Source organism: Aspergillus pseudonomiae (assembly GCF_009193645.1).
Source record: "Aspergillus pseudonomiae strain CBS 119388 unplaced genomic scaffold BDV37scaffold_131, whole genome shotgun sequence".
NCBI lineage: Eukaryota > Fungi > Ascomycota > Eurotiomycetes > Eurotiales > Aspergillaceae > Aspergillus > Aspergillus pseudonomiae.
Window position 1 is genome coordinate 53651 of NW_022476123.1, and position 15122 is coordinate 68772.

At 52.1% G+C, this 15122-nt stretch overlaps 6 protein-coding genes across 6 annotated transcripts; 5 read left to right on the forward strand and 1 right to left on the reverse strand.

The window, feature by feature from the left end:
- Positions 1-426: 426 nt before the first annotated feature.
- On the forward strand, positions 427-1915 carry BDV37DRAFT_291420 (putative GPI anchored protein; the record flags this gene model as incomplete). Its single annotated transcript, XM_032088935.1, has 3 exons — positions 427-1182; positions 1235-1579; positions 1633-1915. Exons 1-3 carry the CDS (start codon positions 719-721, stop codon positions 1913-1915), a joined length of 1092 nt encoding a protein of 363 aa, XP_031935398.1. The 5' UTR covers positions 427-718.
- A 1380-nt stretch (positions 1916-3295) lies between these two features.
- BDV37DRAFT_41429 (uncharacterized protein) lies at positions 3296-4643 on the forward strand. Its single transcript, XM_032090607.1, has one exon. It carries the CDS (start codon positions 3555-3557, stop codon positions 4434-4436), a length of 882 nt encoding a protein of 293 aa, XP_031935399.1. The 5' UTR covers positions 3296-3554; the 3' UTR covers positions 4437-4643.
- Positions 4644-5750: 1107 nt separating this feature from the next.
- BDV37DRAFT_288861 (histidine phosphatase family protein) lies at positions 5751-7115 on the forward strand (the record flags this gene model as incomplete). The annotated part of the gene is made up of 4 exons (XM_032088340.1): positions 5751-5855; positions 5925-6143; positions 6299-6541; positions 6717-7115. 4 exons carry the CDS (start codon positions 5751-5753, stop codon positions 7113-7115), a joined length of 966 nt encoding a protein of 321 aa, XP_031935400.1.
- Positions 7116-7187: 72 nt separating this feature from the next.
- Positions 7188-8740, reverse strand: BDV37DRAFT_264257 (mitochondrial 54S ribosomal protein uL22m). The gene is made up of 2 exons (XM_032083651.1): positions 8591-8740; positions 7188-8516 (listed from the first exon to the last, which is right to left on the reverse strand). Exons 1-2 carry the CDS (start codon positions 8637-8639, stop codon positions 7513-7515), a joined length of 1053 nt encoding a protein of 350 aa, XP_031935401.1. The 5' UTR covers positions 8640-8740; the 3' UTR covers positions 7188-7512.
- BDV37DRAFT_264259 (uncharacterized protein) lies at positions 8727-9116 on the forward strand. The gene has a single exon (XM_032083652.1). The coding sequence runs from the start codon at positions 8886-8888 to the stop codon at positions 9072-9074; it is 189 nt and encodes a 62-aa protein (XP_031935402.1). The 5' UTR covers positions 8727-8885; the 3' UTR covers positions 9075-9116.
- A 1222-nt stretch (positions 9117-10338) lies between these two features.
- BDV37DRAFT_41455 (U6 snRNP complex subunit PRP24) lies at positions 10339-15027 on the forward strand. The gene is made up of 3 exons (XM_032090608.1): positions 10339-13086; positions 13147-13371; positions 13436-15027. Exons 1-3 carry the CDS (start codon positions 10528-10530, stop codon positions 14525-14527), a joined length of 3876 nt encoding a protein of 1291 aa, XP_031935403.1. The 5' UTR covers positions 10339-10527; the 3' UTR covers positions 14528-15027.
- The last annotated feature ends 95 nt before the right edge of the window (positions 15028-15122 follow it).

Consider the following 15122-nt stretch of genomic DNA (forward strand, 5'->3'; position numbering starts at 1 on the left):
CAATTCATCATCATTAAACACCCACCCATGAGTACCTGGGAAAAGATTTAACTCGGGGGAGGTTCCCTGTATGAAGAGTCATTTTCACGACAGCCTGCTGTGTACAGTCTTACGTCTATTTGGTCAGTCAAGGATCATTCTCAAGCATTCAATACTCTGTAGCCCCTTGCTATTGGGACCTCATGCAAGTCACTATGCAGTGCGGAGGGTATGTACAACCCCATCATTCTACTGACAGTCTGCCAATCATGAGTAAGTGGTCTGGACAACCAATGATATAAGCGAAAAGTGTGTTAATTAGGATGTTAGCTTGAGGGGCCGTTTGTTAGCTGCCGTACTAACGTCGGCTTCAGCCTTGCGGCACAGTGACACTGCATGGCTAGCAGGTTGGGCTATACCCAACCGAGCATGATAGCGGCAGCTCACCTCTGCTTAGGTTCAACGAACACAAGGCTGTGCAGTTAGTGACATATAATTATAACTCGCTCGTTGTCACACCTTTCTCTAGCTCAGGCACTAGCAGGGGAGACAGTCCGCTCACACATAGTGTGCATCGAGGCACCTCCTACATTAAAGGGGTATATGTAGGATACATGGTACGCTACAAGATGGAGTGTTTTCTTTTCTTTTTGTTTCGGTTGTGTTTTCTTCTCCGTAAAAGCGGGTATACAGCCCAGAAATCGCTGCCGGAGACGGATTATTCTTCCGAACAGATAAGATGAACTCTCTTGGAACCCCTGCCCTGTTGGCTCTCTTGGCTGCCTTTAGCATTGTTCAGGGGGCCAACTTAGCACTGGGTCAGCATTCCCAAGCCTTGGAATTCCCACAGGCCCGACGGCTTACTGCAGCCAGTCTGCCCCCCAGTCTCAGAGTACGAGAGATCGAAACATTCGCTCTGAAGAGAGAAGCAAGTTTCGACTTTATCCACGAAACTCCGGAAGATGGCACGGAATATGTCTTCGCTACTACTCTCAACGTGGCATCTCAACACCCGATCCTTGCCCTCGAGGCTTTAGATGCCGACATAAATGATATGTCATGCTCGGAGTCAAAGATCCAGCTGTCCATCGGCTCGTCTACTCGGACGGAAGCCCTAAAACAGGAACTTGAGGCGGTATCGGATTTTGTAGTTGTCACCTCCCATGAAGGTTGTGACTCGGAAGGGGAACGGTCCATCCATCGGTAAGTGTCTGAGTGCGGAGCCGAGACCGAGTCCATCTCATACTGTATATAGTGTGACGAAGACAACTGTCGATCTTGCTCGTCAAGTATTCACCCTGGAGAAAGTCAAAAGCGATTGGCACGATGCAAGTCATTCCACGAGCGTGTCTTTCTCCCACAGGCATCGATCAAGGATCCAGAAACGTACATATACCTTGCATCAGAAACGACAGCAGGATTCAACGGGTGCGCCGACAACCACAAAGGTGGTAGGGGAAGGTTCTGCACCTTCCATCTCTTTTCCAGCGGCTCCCACTGCAACAACGGGACTGCCTTCGACTGCGACAAAATCGCTCGACAAGCACTATATCGACCAGAAGATATTTCCGCCAGATACTCCTGCCGCTGACATGTTCATGTAGGCCTCAAAGACACAACCTTGAGTTAGATTCACGATGCTAACGACCCTAGACCGCAAGGCGTGACAGTGACCTGCAAAAACTGTACGCTCCAGGGTGATATCGAGATAACCCGAGGCTCGTTCAACATCTCTGGGAACACGATTAAGGACACCATCGCCTTTTTTGATGACGGTGCACTTGAAATCATATCAAATGGCCTCTACGCGCAGATTGAACTTGGTCTTGACCTTTCATTGAGTCAATCTTTGGCTTCCCTCAACATATCTCTCCCTACGATTCCTCTCACCCCATTTGAGGTAGGCATCCGGGCACAAGGTGATATCATGCTTTAGTATGACGATATTGACAACCTTAGATACCAGGAGTTGTAGCTTTCGGGCCGCTGATCCAACCAGATCTCTCACTTAGCGTTAATATGGTCGAGAAGATAGGGTTCTCTTATGGCTTCAATCTTTCGGTACTGTTTCTTAGTCGGGAGATTTGCTCCATGGATGCTAATTCATGTAGGTGCCCGACAACTCGAATATTAAAATCAACATGAGTGAGCCTGGAAACTCCTCTATCTCGGGTTTGTACGTTGTCCACAACAGTGCACGCATGTTGAATGGCCAGCTAACAGGGCGTAGTGATAAAACAAAGGTCCACGCGCTGGAATTTGAATCTACGTCTGCACTGGCGTCCCTGATTTTTAGTGTTACCTTTACACCGCAGATCCTGCTCGGAGTCAGCACGGCAAAGGGCTTGGTGTCCGGCGGCGTTGGAGCATTCGTCAACTTGCCAAAAGTATCTGTGAATGCGACTCAACTGAGTCATGTCAGTGAAAAGTGTGAGCCCGTCAATGGTAAAGCGAACGAAGGGGGCAGCTTGACGTCTGTCCTGGATGATGTCTACGACAGCCTGACGCATATAGCCCCTTCGGTGGACATCAACATGGGCGTCCTGGCCAACATGGAGGTCGACATCGCCGATTTCAGTGAAAGGGTCGGAGTAGAAGCTGTCCTGGCATCAACCTCCTATCCTTTACCCACCGCGTGTTTGAAGTATGATGCGAAGAGCCACACATATGGTACTCCGTCACGGACGCCAAGCGCAACCGCAACATCGGGGTCAGTTAAAGGAGCCGATGACAGGTCGTCAGATTCAGATAAACAGTCTGGTGCCGCGAGATTGGTAGAGAATCTTGGTCTGCTACCACTCAGTATTTTGGCGGCTTCACTGATTGCGGTTGGGTATTGGAATTAGGGATGGTGAAGATGGGATGAAGAACGTGTGCACTATATGGAAAACATGTAGATACTAGTGTCATGGAATCGAAGCCAAGTGATAAAGAGACGTGTATGCAAACCATGCAAACCATACAAACCCTAGGTTTTTAAGGTTTAAACAGAAGCAGCAGGGTCTTTACCAGTGTGGCTACTGTGACCTGGAGGGGTCGATCGCTCCCTATCCAAGGATAGATCTATGCAGGTTGTGGGGGAAGGAATGCACTGCCATTGGTGTCCTCAGGGGGCATTGTTCGTATTGCCAGAAGAAAAAGAAGAAGAAACGCACAGCCACAGGACATGTGATGTCGCATTGCAAACGCGGGAGAGTCGTCGGGCACCCAATCGAGTCTAGCGCTGAGTCGGGATCCCAAAGAGGAAAGGTGGCGTTGGGATTCACGGGGTTCTTCCATCCTCAAGCATTCAGGCATCTCTTTCTACATCTATTCTCCTCCCCCTCAAGTGAACGCTTGGTGTTCCTTAGTCATTAAAAAAAAATAACTCCTCAGCACGACGTTGGACAGTCTGTTTTCTCGCTTTCTGAAAGCGCAGCGACCTCCTCGTCTCCGGGTGAATCCTTTGAACTTAGCCGCCTGAAAAAGCCCTCATTACAATACCCTATCAGGAAAGGCTTCATCGGGTTCGACCCTGGCTGTATTATCCATCATTCATCATTTCTCCCCATTGGAACACGAGTCGCTCCTTGATCATGTCTGCCGACCAATTGCTTTTCTCAATGGGTCATTCATCCCAGGGTGATGAATTCTTTGATTTTGACAACTTCTTTGATATCCCCTCGGGTTATGTCGACAGTAACCCGACCTCGGTCAACTCAATCTCCCCCAAGGACTTGGACCTGACCTACAACGACCTAGACGGGTCAAATTGGGATTCAGGACTCGACCTGTGTACTCAATTTCCATTCACCGACTTTGTCAACCACGAACCATCATTCCAGGAATACTACGGAGGCGCTGCGAATGCCGAGCCTGTGGTAGATCCCAATGATATCCTTCAACTTCCGTCAACTTCACCAAGTGAAGTCTTCGTTGGATCCGGTTTTGACAGTGCCTGGCTGCCAGGTGCACACGGTTATGATGACCATTGCTATTCGACCATCCGGCATATGGTAGAGTCGCAAGCGGCGGTTGACCCGAGCTGTTCATCCAAGAAAGAAAAGCGTCGAGAAGCAGCCATAGCCTTACATCTACAGCGCTTGCAAGATGCCCCGCTTCCCGAGATGGATATGTCTTCGGATTCAAATACCAGCTTCCCATCGCCTCCGTGGAGTGTTTCCCATGATGCTCCATGCGCCAGCCCTGCGACTACTTCATTATCCGATTCAACCGGCAAGTCGCCAACGCCTCCCTCCGCCGACGCAACGCCTGGCGGGATTGAACTGGTCTTGGATCTTAACATGAACACGCCGGCCAATCTACCGAGGAAGCAGAAACCTCGATCACGGGCTCAAAAAGAGAATTACATCAAAGTTCGAAAACATGGTGCCTGTGAAAAACATCGAAAACAGCATAAGAGGGTAAGTCAACCGACAATTTATCTAGGTGAGCAAGGTATATTGATACGGATATAGTGCAATTGCCTTGACATCAAGGGCGTTCATCTCAATGTCAACAGCATCGCTCTTTCTCCTACTTCCGCGGTGCTTGACTCGACTAGACAGATTAATCTGTCTCACGCACGGCCACGCCATGTTTCACTACCTAAACAGACACCGCCCGGTGTCCTTCCCCCGAATGTGGAAGCTCCAAAGACCGTGCTTTGGAAGCACAGGGAGAGAGATGTTCGTTCCTCCCCACAGGACAATTTCTCGGTCACTGCGCCTTCACCATTGGATGTGTACCATGGAAGGCGCTCACCGGTTTCGCTGTCAAAGCCTGTGGAGGGCGCAAACACGGGACAACCCAGACCACAGGTGTCCCAGTCTTACAGGTCGACCACTCCTTGGCGTGGTGTCGACCAGACTCCTTCAGTTCCTGGCCGCCTGATGTCGCCAAAGCAGAAGCTGCTTGTAACGACCTCGAAGCAACCATCTGTCCTGGAACGGGAGAGCTGTCCCAGATCTACCGTCAATCGCGTGCCAAGCGCTTTGCCTCAGACTATTACTTGGCGTCTCAGCCCTGTTACAAAGACAGAGAAGGAAGGTTCACTTTGCATCGAGTCTACAAGGGCGAAGATGAACTCCCCGTCACTTCAATCTGTATCTACCAATCGCTCGTCGACTGGTGGAAGCCAAGCATTGCGTATTGCGCAGACTATTTCTACTGTCGCAAGCCAACAAGCATCGGCCGGACAATACTGTACCGCGCTCGGCAAGTCTGCTACCACAGCAATTTTCAACACTGGCCTCGCATTTGCCGGCTTTTGGCAAACTATGGGATCGGTTGTTTCATCGGCCGGGGGCATATTTGGCAGTCTCGCAGTCTTTGCTTCCAAGCAACATTGGTTTGCTAGGAAGGGACTGGGGTTAATTTAACCTCGAGCCTGTCTGAGCATTTGTTCATGCTGAAGCTTCTGTCCTTTGCTTGTTCGGTTGTGGGAAAAGATACCTCGTGGTCGTTTTTGGTTTGTTGCTACGTTTTTTAGCGGGGTTCTTTGGACATATTTTCATGGATAGTCGATGGGTCTTTAACGGTTGGCTAGAGTTAGAGAAATAAATAAATAATTTTTTTTTTACCTACTTCTTCCGATTCCATCTCTATAGTCCAGGGCAGGTTCCTGTAAACAACGAAATAGCGCCCATGCTTTGCCGTTCCCCACCTGAGCCAAACTACCCCACGGCCCGTGGAGTTTTAGGGTTAGGAGAGAGTCCACATCAGGGACGCCTTCTTGTAGAATGTCACTCTAACCCCTGATACCCATCTAGGCATATCCACTTGTCTTCACAATGACACCCAAAGCCACCCCTTTAGACTTCCACTTCCACTTCACGACAGTGACCGGTTACTTCCTCCAAGATGACCCAAGCACCGACCCCGACAACTTCGACTACGTAAGTTCCATGCCACCGCACCTACCTCACCCCCTATAAACCAAAAACAAGCACTCACAATGAAAACAGGTCACATCCAATTTCGGACTCATACCTCGGAGCTACGACTCTGACCCTGAGTTCGACCCAGAGGGCCGCAAGACCCAATGGGAGCGGTTCGAGTACCACCTCAACAAGCTAAACCGGGACAGCAGTCCTGAGACGCAGTTCAAGCTGCTCTTCCTGGGTCGACATGGCGAGGGGGTGCATAATGTCGCCGAGAGGCGATATGGCACTGAGCTTTGGGATGTATGTATCTCGCCTTGCACTATCTCGCCTTGCACTATCTCTCTCTCTCTCTCTCTCTCTCGTTCCTGCAGGACTCCACCCAGGCCTGGTTCATTGCAACACAATAACATTGCCATATCTTCAACACTACTAACACTGCCAATCAACATTAAAAGTGCTACTGGTCGCTCCAAAACGGCGACGAAACCGGCACCTGGGTCGACGCCCGTCTGACGCCTCTAGGAATCTCACAAGCCGAAACAGCCAACCAGGCGTGGCGAACGCAACTCAAGACTAAAATCCCCTCCCCACAGGCCTACTACGTGAGTCCCCTGAACCGGTGTCTCGCGACCGCCAGCATCACCTTCAAGGACCTAGGTCTACCGCATACGGAGCCCTTCCGGCCGGTCATCAAAGAGGTGAGTGTGTGTGTGTGTGTGTGTGTGTTCAGCATTTCACCCTCCGCTGTGATTAATCTTTTGAGCTACTCTGGCACAAAAGCCGCGCTGGATATGATATGATATATACTACGTTCCACGCCAGGATGAGATTGATTGATTGATTGATTGATTGACTAATGAGGGACCTGACCAGCTTCTTCGCGAAACAATCGGCCTCCACACCTGCGACAGCCGGTCTAGTAAGACGGCTATCGCGCAGGAATACCCGCTGTACCGGTTCGAGGAAGACTTCGCGGAGGAAGATCCGCTGTATGACCCCGAGCTGCGCGAGTCGGACTCTGCGCGCGATGTCCGGCTCCGCGAGCTCTTGCTCGATGTGTTTGCGCATGATGCGAGCACGGTTGTTTCGTTGACGGCGCATTCGGGGGCGATTACGAGTGTGTTGGCGGTGGTGGGGCATCGGCGCTTTCCATTGATGACTGGCGCGGTTATTCCTGTGCTGGTTAGGGCGGACAGGGTGGAGGGTCCGAGTCCCCCTGTAAAGGTTGAACCGCCGACGAGGGCGCCTGTTTGTCCTGGGGGTCGCGTGTAGGGCTTGGTTGTGGGGGTGGGGGGGCCAGGGGATAGACAGATCTATTGAAGTAATAGGATATGGTTGATGAGAGAGCATGTAGATATGTGTTGTATATTTCAATATTGTACATGTGTTGAGCTCTGTCCACTACAGGCTCCTTGAGATGTTGGCTCCGCGTCATCCATCACGAATAATCTGAGCAGGCTGGGCCAAGAGAACAACCCAAAGAGACGAGGAGATGGGGAAACCGCGTTGAGATCCAAAGAAATGCCGCAAATAGAAAGAATAATGAACATGCGCTGAGTTACCCGCCAGGTGGAGTGCTAACGGTCTAGAATAATACAAGAGACAAACGCCGAAGAAAACCCATCATTTGCCGAGACAAGGCCGGAGATAAACGTCGGGAGAAAAAAGCTTACCAGCTGTAGTACTGGTTCTGAGCAGTGATCTTCCGGTCAGGCAGCTGTGTCCAGAGCTGAGTCTTGCGCTTGCGTTGCGACACAGCCTCACGGTCCTTCCACTCCCGGATCCGTGTCTTCTCCTCCTTCAGGACGACCGACAGAGATGTGTACGGCGGGCGGAGGAGGTTGATCTGGCCTCTGGCACGGTGATCGTAATCCACGCCATATGGACCGCGGTTGACCCACGCCTGCTCGATGTAGATGGAGGTCGGGTCGGTGATAGTCTTACGCTCGCCGGACTTCAGAGTGATCGTGATGGGCTTGCGGATGGTCGCCTCGGCGGCACCAAGACCCATGCCGGAGCGGACGACGGCAACGTTCTTCGCATGCTTGAGGTGCTCAAGAACATCCTTGGCAGCCTTCTTCTTGCTGAAACGCATTTGTAGCATGGCTTCGTCAATGTTCTTTCCGGCGATCTGGCGGGCCAGGGGACCAAGCTTCTTGACGGAAGTCTTGAACCAGTGCGACTTGGAGACCGATTCGCGCTCCGTGCGCATGATCTGTTCGGGCTTTGACAGACGTCCTCGACGGCGAACCTCCCGGACGACCATCTTACGCTCCCAACGAATACGTGCCTCGGGACGAGGATCTAACACCATCTGCATATTGTCTCGGTTCCGGTGTTCCACGCTAGTCTGAACCTCTTCTCCCTCGGCAGGTTCAGCCTCCTGTTTACGGGCAGCCGGTGTGCGACCAGATGCAATCAGCTTGGGGGTTGCCTCGTCCTCCGCAAAAATCGAGTCCGCACTCAGGCTACCCTCTCGCTTCTGGGGGGCTGTCCTCCGGTGGACGGTGGGCTTTGCGTCGGACTTCCCGCCGAAGAAGAAGTTCTTGATGGACGAAAAGGCGCCCGACTTCGATTGAGGTTCTTTGTTTCCATTGTCACCATTTTCTTGGGCACGGCGAGGGACAGTATAGGTCAAGGTGCGGCGAGGGATGTAGGTGATGCCGGTCCGGGCTGGAAATTCGGATCGATGAGAACTCGCCATTGACGGGATGGAACCATCTGAAAAGAGCCATTGGATGACTTACCTGACCGAGCGAGATGCCCGTAAGGGTTGAGAGTACCAAGAGTGGCCATGGTGACGGACAACCAGCAAGACAGATGGGCTGGTTGGGGGACGTGACTTCGGAGACCCGATGGAAAAAAGTGTCGAGAGACGCAAATTGCTTGGCTGCGGCCGAGGTTCTTACGGTCCGCCGTAGACTCTCAGGTGCCTTTCGGGGGGAAGTTGTCAAGCCACAGCTTTTCGGGTGAGCCACACATGACGGCTCCGACGTTAAGCCGTCTTCCGAGGACAGGCTCTCATGTGGCTTCTGGAGGTCCATGCATCGCCATGAGGGTTTCCACCAATCAGGCAGCACGCTCTCCTGTATCATTACCTCATACTCCGACAAGGATGTCGTTCTTGGGAGCAGCGAGCTAAACCCCTTTCAGAGCAGCCCTATTCCCATAGTAACAAAAAATAACAATCCTTTACCTTTTTCTTTACCTCTCCGTCTGTACATACAGTAGTGTCTTTCCAGCAATCTGCAGCCATGCATGTACTATGACTCTGAGATCGTGATACATGTCTCCCTTGAGCGATTTTCTTGTGGTGAATCTGATTTAGTAATTTTGCTTGAATTTATTTAACCTACTAAGATTTGTGTCTGGTCGATTTCTACTAGTCTCGTGTTCTAGTCCCGTTACACCGTCATCAGTTCGATCGACAAGAGTCTCGCTAGGGGCCAAGTTACAGATCACTGCAGACAATCAACCCCATCGTCCGATTGGAGGCACGGCGGTTTTCTTTCGTCATAAATATCAGGGCCGGTGAGATTTGCTATTCCCATCTGCCCCGGTTGTACTCTGTATTGGCCGCTTTATTTTTATTTTTATGTGTTCTTTCTCGTTGTGGTGGTTCGAGTAGTTTGTAGTCATGTAGTTGGTAGAAAGGAAATTCCCCGTGGTGGAGGGGAGGAGAGAGAGAGAGAGAGAAAGAAAGAGGGAGGTTTACCATACGGAGCGGTTTGCAGGTTGAGCTGTTACTGTGCTGTGCTGTTTGTTCTCTCTCAGCTATTTTTTTTTTCTACATGCCGAGCTCTCTTGCCTTTTCCCTCCTTCAACTGAAGACTCGAGCAGTCTCTTACCTCTTACCCATCTCCACCGTGTGTCGATCCAGCGACGACCCTCATCGTCTTCATTTCCTCGTTTTCCCGTGACTCGGTTTTCTTTTTCTTCCCCTTTAGTCCTTCAGGGTACAGCGTGTTGCTCTCACGCTTTCTTATTGTATTTTATTTTTATTTTTTTTTACACCTGTAGGTTCATTGCGGCATTTCCCCATTCACTCTTTCCGCCTTTTCCATTCTTTGCATCGCGCCGCTCACCAGCTTGTTCCTTAGCTGTCTCCCTTTTGATGGTCGGGCTGAATCGTTCCATCCTTCAATAGCTTGTTTCTAACCCCCCTTCTGTCTCATTCTCTCTCCCCGGTCGTCTCACTATTCGACCCGAAGCGCCTCACTCTATCAATTCGTCAGCGCCCGGACCACCCGAGCTTCTGGTGTCAAAAGAAAGAGGACAAAGGCTTGAAAGAAGAAAAGAAATTTATCTGAAACCACTGATAACGGAAGAAGAAAAGAAGAAAAAAAAAAAAAATTTTTCCCTTCATTCTCAATCGACTCTTAGCTCCTTGTTTTGCGCAGCCTATTGTGGTTGAGTTTACCACCCCCCCCCCCCCCCCCCCCCCCCCCCCCCCCCCCCCCCCCCCCACCCCCCCCCCCTTCCGCCAGAAAGAAATTGTCACTGTCCGGTTCCAGAGTCTAGACAGGCTGTGGCCGGGGCAGGAATGGACTCGTTGATGAGGCGACTTCAGGCTATTCTTTGATTTGGTGACTTCTCTTTTTGTCAGCTTCTGGGTCCCACTTTCCCCAGTGCCTCAGAAGCAACTGATTCTTCTTCCCCCGTCTTCAAATCCATATCAAATCCGATGATGGACATCAATTCACTCCTCTCGCCGCAGGAGTCTAATTCCCAATCGGGGCGGTCTTCGCCGTCGGCGGCCCCAACATCTGTCAGTAACACATCCATCCCGTCCACGGGACCACCTCCAAAACCTCTGCGCAAGAATCGCGCCGGCCAAACCAGACAGGGCATGACCTCATCTCCGCTCGCGCAGCACGTTTTTGCGCCGCCGCATGTCTCAGAACCGTCGCCGCCAGCGATAAGCCCGACAGTCGGTCCCAACGGGGGTAGTGGAAGCGGGACTCCTCCAGTGACAGACTTACCTCCTCCTAGACAGCCCTCGACCCCTGGAATGGACACGCTCGCCGATTTGGCTTCCATGCAGCATCACCAACCCCAGCGCTCGAATGCCCCGCTTCTCAGAAGCACCGAATCGTACGAGTCTCAACTCTCTCCCTCGACGATGTATCCCCACGTCAGTTCGGTCGCCCACAATACACCGACGCCACGATCGTCATTCGATATAGCCATGTCGGATGGCCCCAGGGAGGCCGCCCGCAGAAACTATATGGATACATCGTTGGTTCCGAATGCACAGCGGCTGGCAACCGAGCTTTTTGCTCAAATTCAAGAAAACCCTCAGTCTTACGACGCGCATGTAAACTTCGTTCGACTACTCCATGCGGGATTCGTGAACCATGTATACCCACCGAACAACCCCGAGCTTCACGGCGATCCGCGGAAATATGACCTGCTCAAGGATATGCGAACCGCTCGCGAAGAGATGGACAAGCTGTTTGCCATGGGGGAAGACCTCTGGGCAGAGTGGATACAGGATGAAAGCATGCTCGCACAAACCGTGGATGAGCGCATTGCAGTGATGGAGCTCTGCCAGCGGTCGGTGGAGGAAGAGTACGGTAGTACGAAGCTTTGGAGTATCTACGGGGAATGGGTTCTTTATCTCTATAACTCTGCGCACGGCGAGGGGGGTCAGCATCAGTGGACGGAAGAGGATCGCATGATCGGTCGCGAGGTTTTCTCCTGGCAGTCGGTTCTCGATGTCTGGCAGAGGGGCGCCGAAGCGACTCGGTGGAGGACTCCCGATAGCCATCTGGTCTGGGATCGGCTGCTCGATCTGCAGATGCAGGACATCACCCGCAACCCTAGTCAGGAGAAAATTGGCCATGTGCGGAATCTATTCGACATCAGACTGCAAACCCCTCATGCCACCTGGGATCAGACTTTCCAGACGTTCTCGGGTTTTGTTTCCACCTATTATAACGCCAATTACGAAACTATCATGGCAGACACTGCAGGCCGATATGCAACGGCTTGCAAAGAACAGTACTCCGCTCGCGAGGAGTTTGAAATCCGACTCCGCAATGCCGCCGAGTCGGGCGACCTCACCCAGGAGTGGACCATCTTCACTGAATACATTGACTGGGAAGTCAGCAGCAATCATCGCAACCGTCATTCCAACTTCGAGTTGGTCAACGCTGTCTATCAGCGTGCAGTGCTTCGATTCCCGACCGACGCCAACATGTGGGAGGACTTTGTTATGTTCCTCATCGATGAATCCATGCATGGTAATGCGAACACCACGACGATTTCTACCCTGGAACGGGCAACTCGGCACTGCCCATGCTCCGGTACCCTTTGGTCTCAGTATTTACTCAGCTCAGAACGGGAGGGACAGTCCTTCTCCAAGATTGCCGACATTAAACACAAGGCCACCAGCACTGGTCTCCTCGACGTGGCCGGCATGGAGGAGGTTCTCAAGGTACATACGGCCTGGTGCAGCTACCTGCGTCGGAGGGCTTTCATGTCGGACTCCACCGATGAAGATCTCGACGTCGCAGAAGTCGGCATCCGCTCTGCCATCGAAAGTGTTCAAGAGCTCGGGGAGAAGAAGTACGGTCGGTCTTATCAAGGCGATCCCTTGTTTCGCCTCGAGCGCATCTACATTCGTTATCTTAGTGAAAGTGGCAGCTGGGATAGTGCGCGGGAAACCTTCAAGGGTCTGATGGGCCGGCGAGGCAACAGCTACGAGTTCTGGCTTACGTACTACGAATGGGAATTGATCTCATGGAGCAAGTTCGTGCAAGGCGAAGCCACTGTGGATGCCGCGCGCCGGACCCCTAACCCCAGCTTTGCGACCGCCGTATTGAAACAAGCTATCAAGCGGACGGACCTGGACTGGCCCGAGAAAATCATGCAAACCTATATCGCCCATTGTGAGGATTACGAGGACTCCGATGAATTGCAGCTGGCCATTTTGGAAACTAGGAAGGCCATGCGGGCCATCACGGCTCGGCGAGAACGTGACGCAACAGAACTGGCCGCACAGCAAGCACAACAACCCGCATCAACCGAACAAGCTGCGCACCCTGAAAAGAGGAAACGGGAGGAGGAGGAAGCTAATGTAAATGGGTTGCCTACGAAAAAGGCTCGCGGGGAAGAGGAAGCATCGGCTGCGGAAGCAGAGCCAGCGGCCCTTCAGCGAGACCGGGAAAATGCGATGGTGGTGGTGAAGAACTTACCCCATCAGATTACCGAGCATAAAGTTCGACAATTTTTCCGTCATGTACGTTGTGCTTCTTGACCTTCCCTCTGATAGACTTGCAGCTAATTGGTAGCATGGCAGTGCGGTACGATAAACAGCGTCAAGATGTTTTCGGGCGACGGGAACTCGGAGGTCGCGGTCATCGAGTTTAATTCCAAGGACGAAGCCCTTGTGGCGCAAACACGCGACCAGAAATCATTGGATGATAGTACCATTGAAGTGCAGATTGGGACTTGCTCGACATTATTCGTCACCAACTTTCCCCCGGAGGCAGACGAAAACTACATTCGCGGCCTGTTCCGTGAGGTGAGTTTGTTTGCATCTCTCTTTTTCTACCTCGTTGCCCTAAGGCATTACTGACATTTGGCAGTATGGCGAGATCATCGATGTTCGCTTCCCATCTCTGAAATATAATACGCATCGGCGCTTCTGTTACGTGCAATTCAAGACTTCAGAGGCAGCGCATAGGGCCACGAGGTTGGATGGGACTACGGTTGGTAAAGGTCTAATGCTAACGGCCAAGATCTCGGATCCTTCTCGGAAACAGGACCGGCATGGTCCTATCTACGAAGGACGGGAGATCCACGTGTCGAATGTAGATTTCAAGGCCAGTGAGCCTGATCTCAAGGAGCTCTTCTCGAAGTATGGGACCGTGGAGTTGGTCCGTCTGCCGAGGAAGGTCGACGGTGGCAGTAAGGGCTTCGGTTATGTTGTCTTTTCCACTAAAGAGGAAGCCACTGCCGCGCTGACTATGGACGGGCAAGAGTATCGCTTGCGAACCCTGCACGTGAAGATCTCCGCTCCCCAGAGCACTAAGCGAAGCGCGACCACCATCGTATCTCACGTTGGGAAATCTCAGTCCCCTGCAGCTGAGGTAAACGGGAGTAAAGCATCAGCCGATGCGGACACCCCTAGCAGTGAACGGGCTGCCCGTAGCTTGGGACTGATGAATATTCCCGACACGGTGAACGACGCGCGCATTCGGGCCCTGGTGGAGCCGTACGGCAAATTGATCAAGATTGTCTTACGGCCGGATCACCAGGGGGCCATTGTGGAGTTTGCCGATGTCAATCATGCCGGTCGGGCTTCTTTGGAGCTCGAGGGCCAGGAGATCGCGCCGGGGCGTAAGTTGCATGTGGGCACCGTACCGGAGATGCTGAAACAGTCCGCTGAGAATAAGGACGGTCGCATACCACCACCCAGCAAGCCGAAGGAGAAGCAAGGGGCATTCCTCCAGGCCGCGGGGCCGATCAAGCGACCACAACAACCGGGTTCGCGGGGTGGCCGGCGGGGAGGTCTCGGGGTGAAACGCGCCGTCCCTCGTGGAGAGCACAACGGAGAGAAAACGATGACGACGACGACAATGATGACGACCGACAGCGCCCCCTCCGTGGAAGGGGGAAAGACGAAAAAGAGCAATGATGACTTCCGTGCGATGATCCAGCGGGGTCGCGAGGAGTGAGGTTTGGCGCAACGGATTGCATGGCAGGTTTGGCGTTCCTCCCCAGTCGCTTGCCCTTAATTTTTTTTTCTTTGTTTTTCTGTTCTATTTCCATATGTTTCTTATGAAATGAAGAATTGATTTGAGCTCTCTGTCACACATGTCCCTGGTGGGTGCCCTTTCACTTGCATTTGCCGTGTTCGTTGTATAAGTACCATGATCAAGTTTCGACCACTATTTTTGCAGCTGGATTTGCAGGTCGCCGTTGACTGTAGATTACTTTGATGTGTCTTTGTCGTCTTTGTTCCTGCGGGCTCTTCTCTTTGCTTCCTTTATCCCCCATTATTTTTGATGTCACTACCTAGTTAGTCGTCGTTGCTAGATAACCCGGGAGGACGTACACCGTCTCCCATCGGAATGAATCCGCGAATCTCGTTCATGGCTCCCTTGACGTTGGTTAGTACTCCTATCATGCATGGAACTTTACGATCCTAGACACCACCCATCGTGAAATATGCAGGAGGGTTGAATTACTACTAGTCATTGCTTCCCGCACCCCCTCCTAAACCTCACAGCATGAGTTCTCATAATATGACTGTCCATGTAACGTGACGTC

Excerpts from the sequence above, each read along its gene's own strand:
- BDV37DRAFT_41429 (XM_032090607.1), top strand. The coding sequence starts at position 3,555 with ATGTCTGCCGACCAATTGCTTTTCTCAATGGGTCATTCATCCCAGGGT.
- BDV37DRAFT_264257 (XM_032083651.1), bottom strand. The coding sequence starts at position 8,639 with ATGGCCACTCTTGGTACTCTCAACCCTTACGGGCATCTCGCTCGGTCA. Across the intron at positions 8,517-8,590 it reads CGGGCATCTCGCTCGGTCAG|CCCGGACCGGCATCACCTAC; the intron begins GTAAGTCATCCA and ends CCGAATTTCCAG.
- BDV37DRAFT_264259 (XM_032083652.1), top strand. The coding sequence starts at position 8,886 with ATGCATCGCCATGAGGGTTTCCACCAATCAGGCAGCACGCTCTCCTGT.
- BDV37DRAFT_41455 (XM_032090608.1), top strand. The coding sequence starts at position 10,528 with ATGATGGACATCAATTCACTCCTCTCGCCGCAGGAGTCTAATTCCCAA. Across the intron at positions 13,087-13,146 it reads TTCGACAATTTTTCCGTCAT|TGCGGTACGATAAACAGCGT; the intron begins GTACGTTGTGCT and ends GTAGCATGGCAG. Across the intron at positions 13,372-13,435 it reads TTCGCGGCCTGTTCCGTGAG|TATGGCGAGATCATCGATGT; the intron begins GTGAGTTTGTTT and ends GACATTTGGCAG.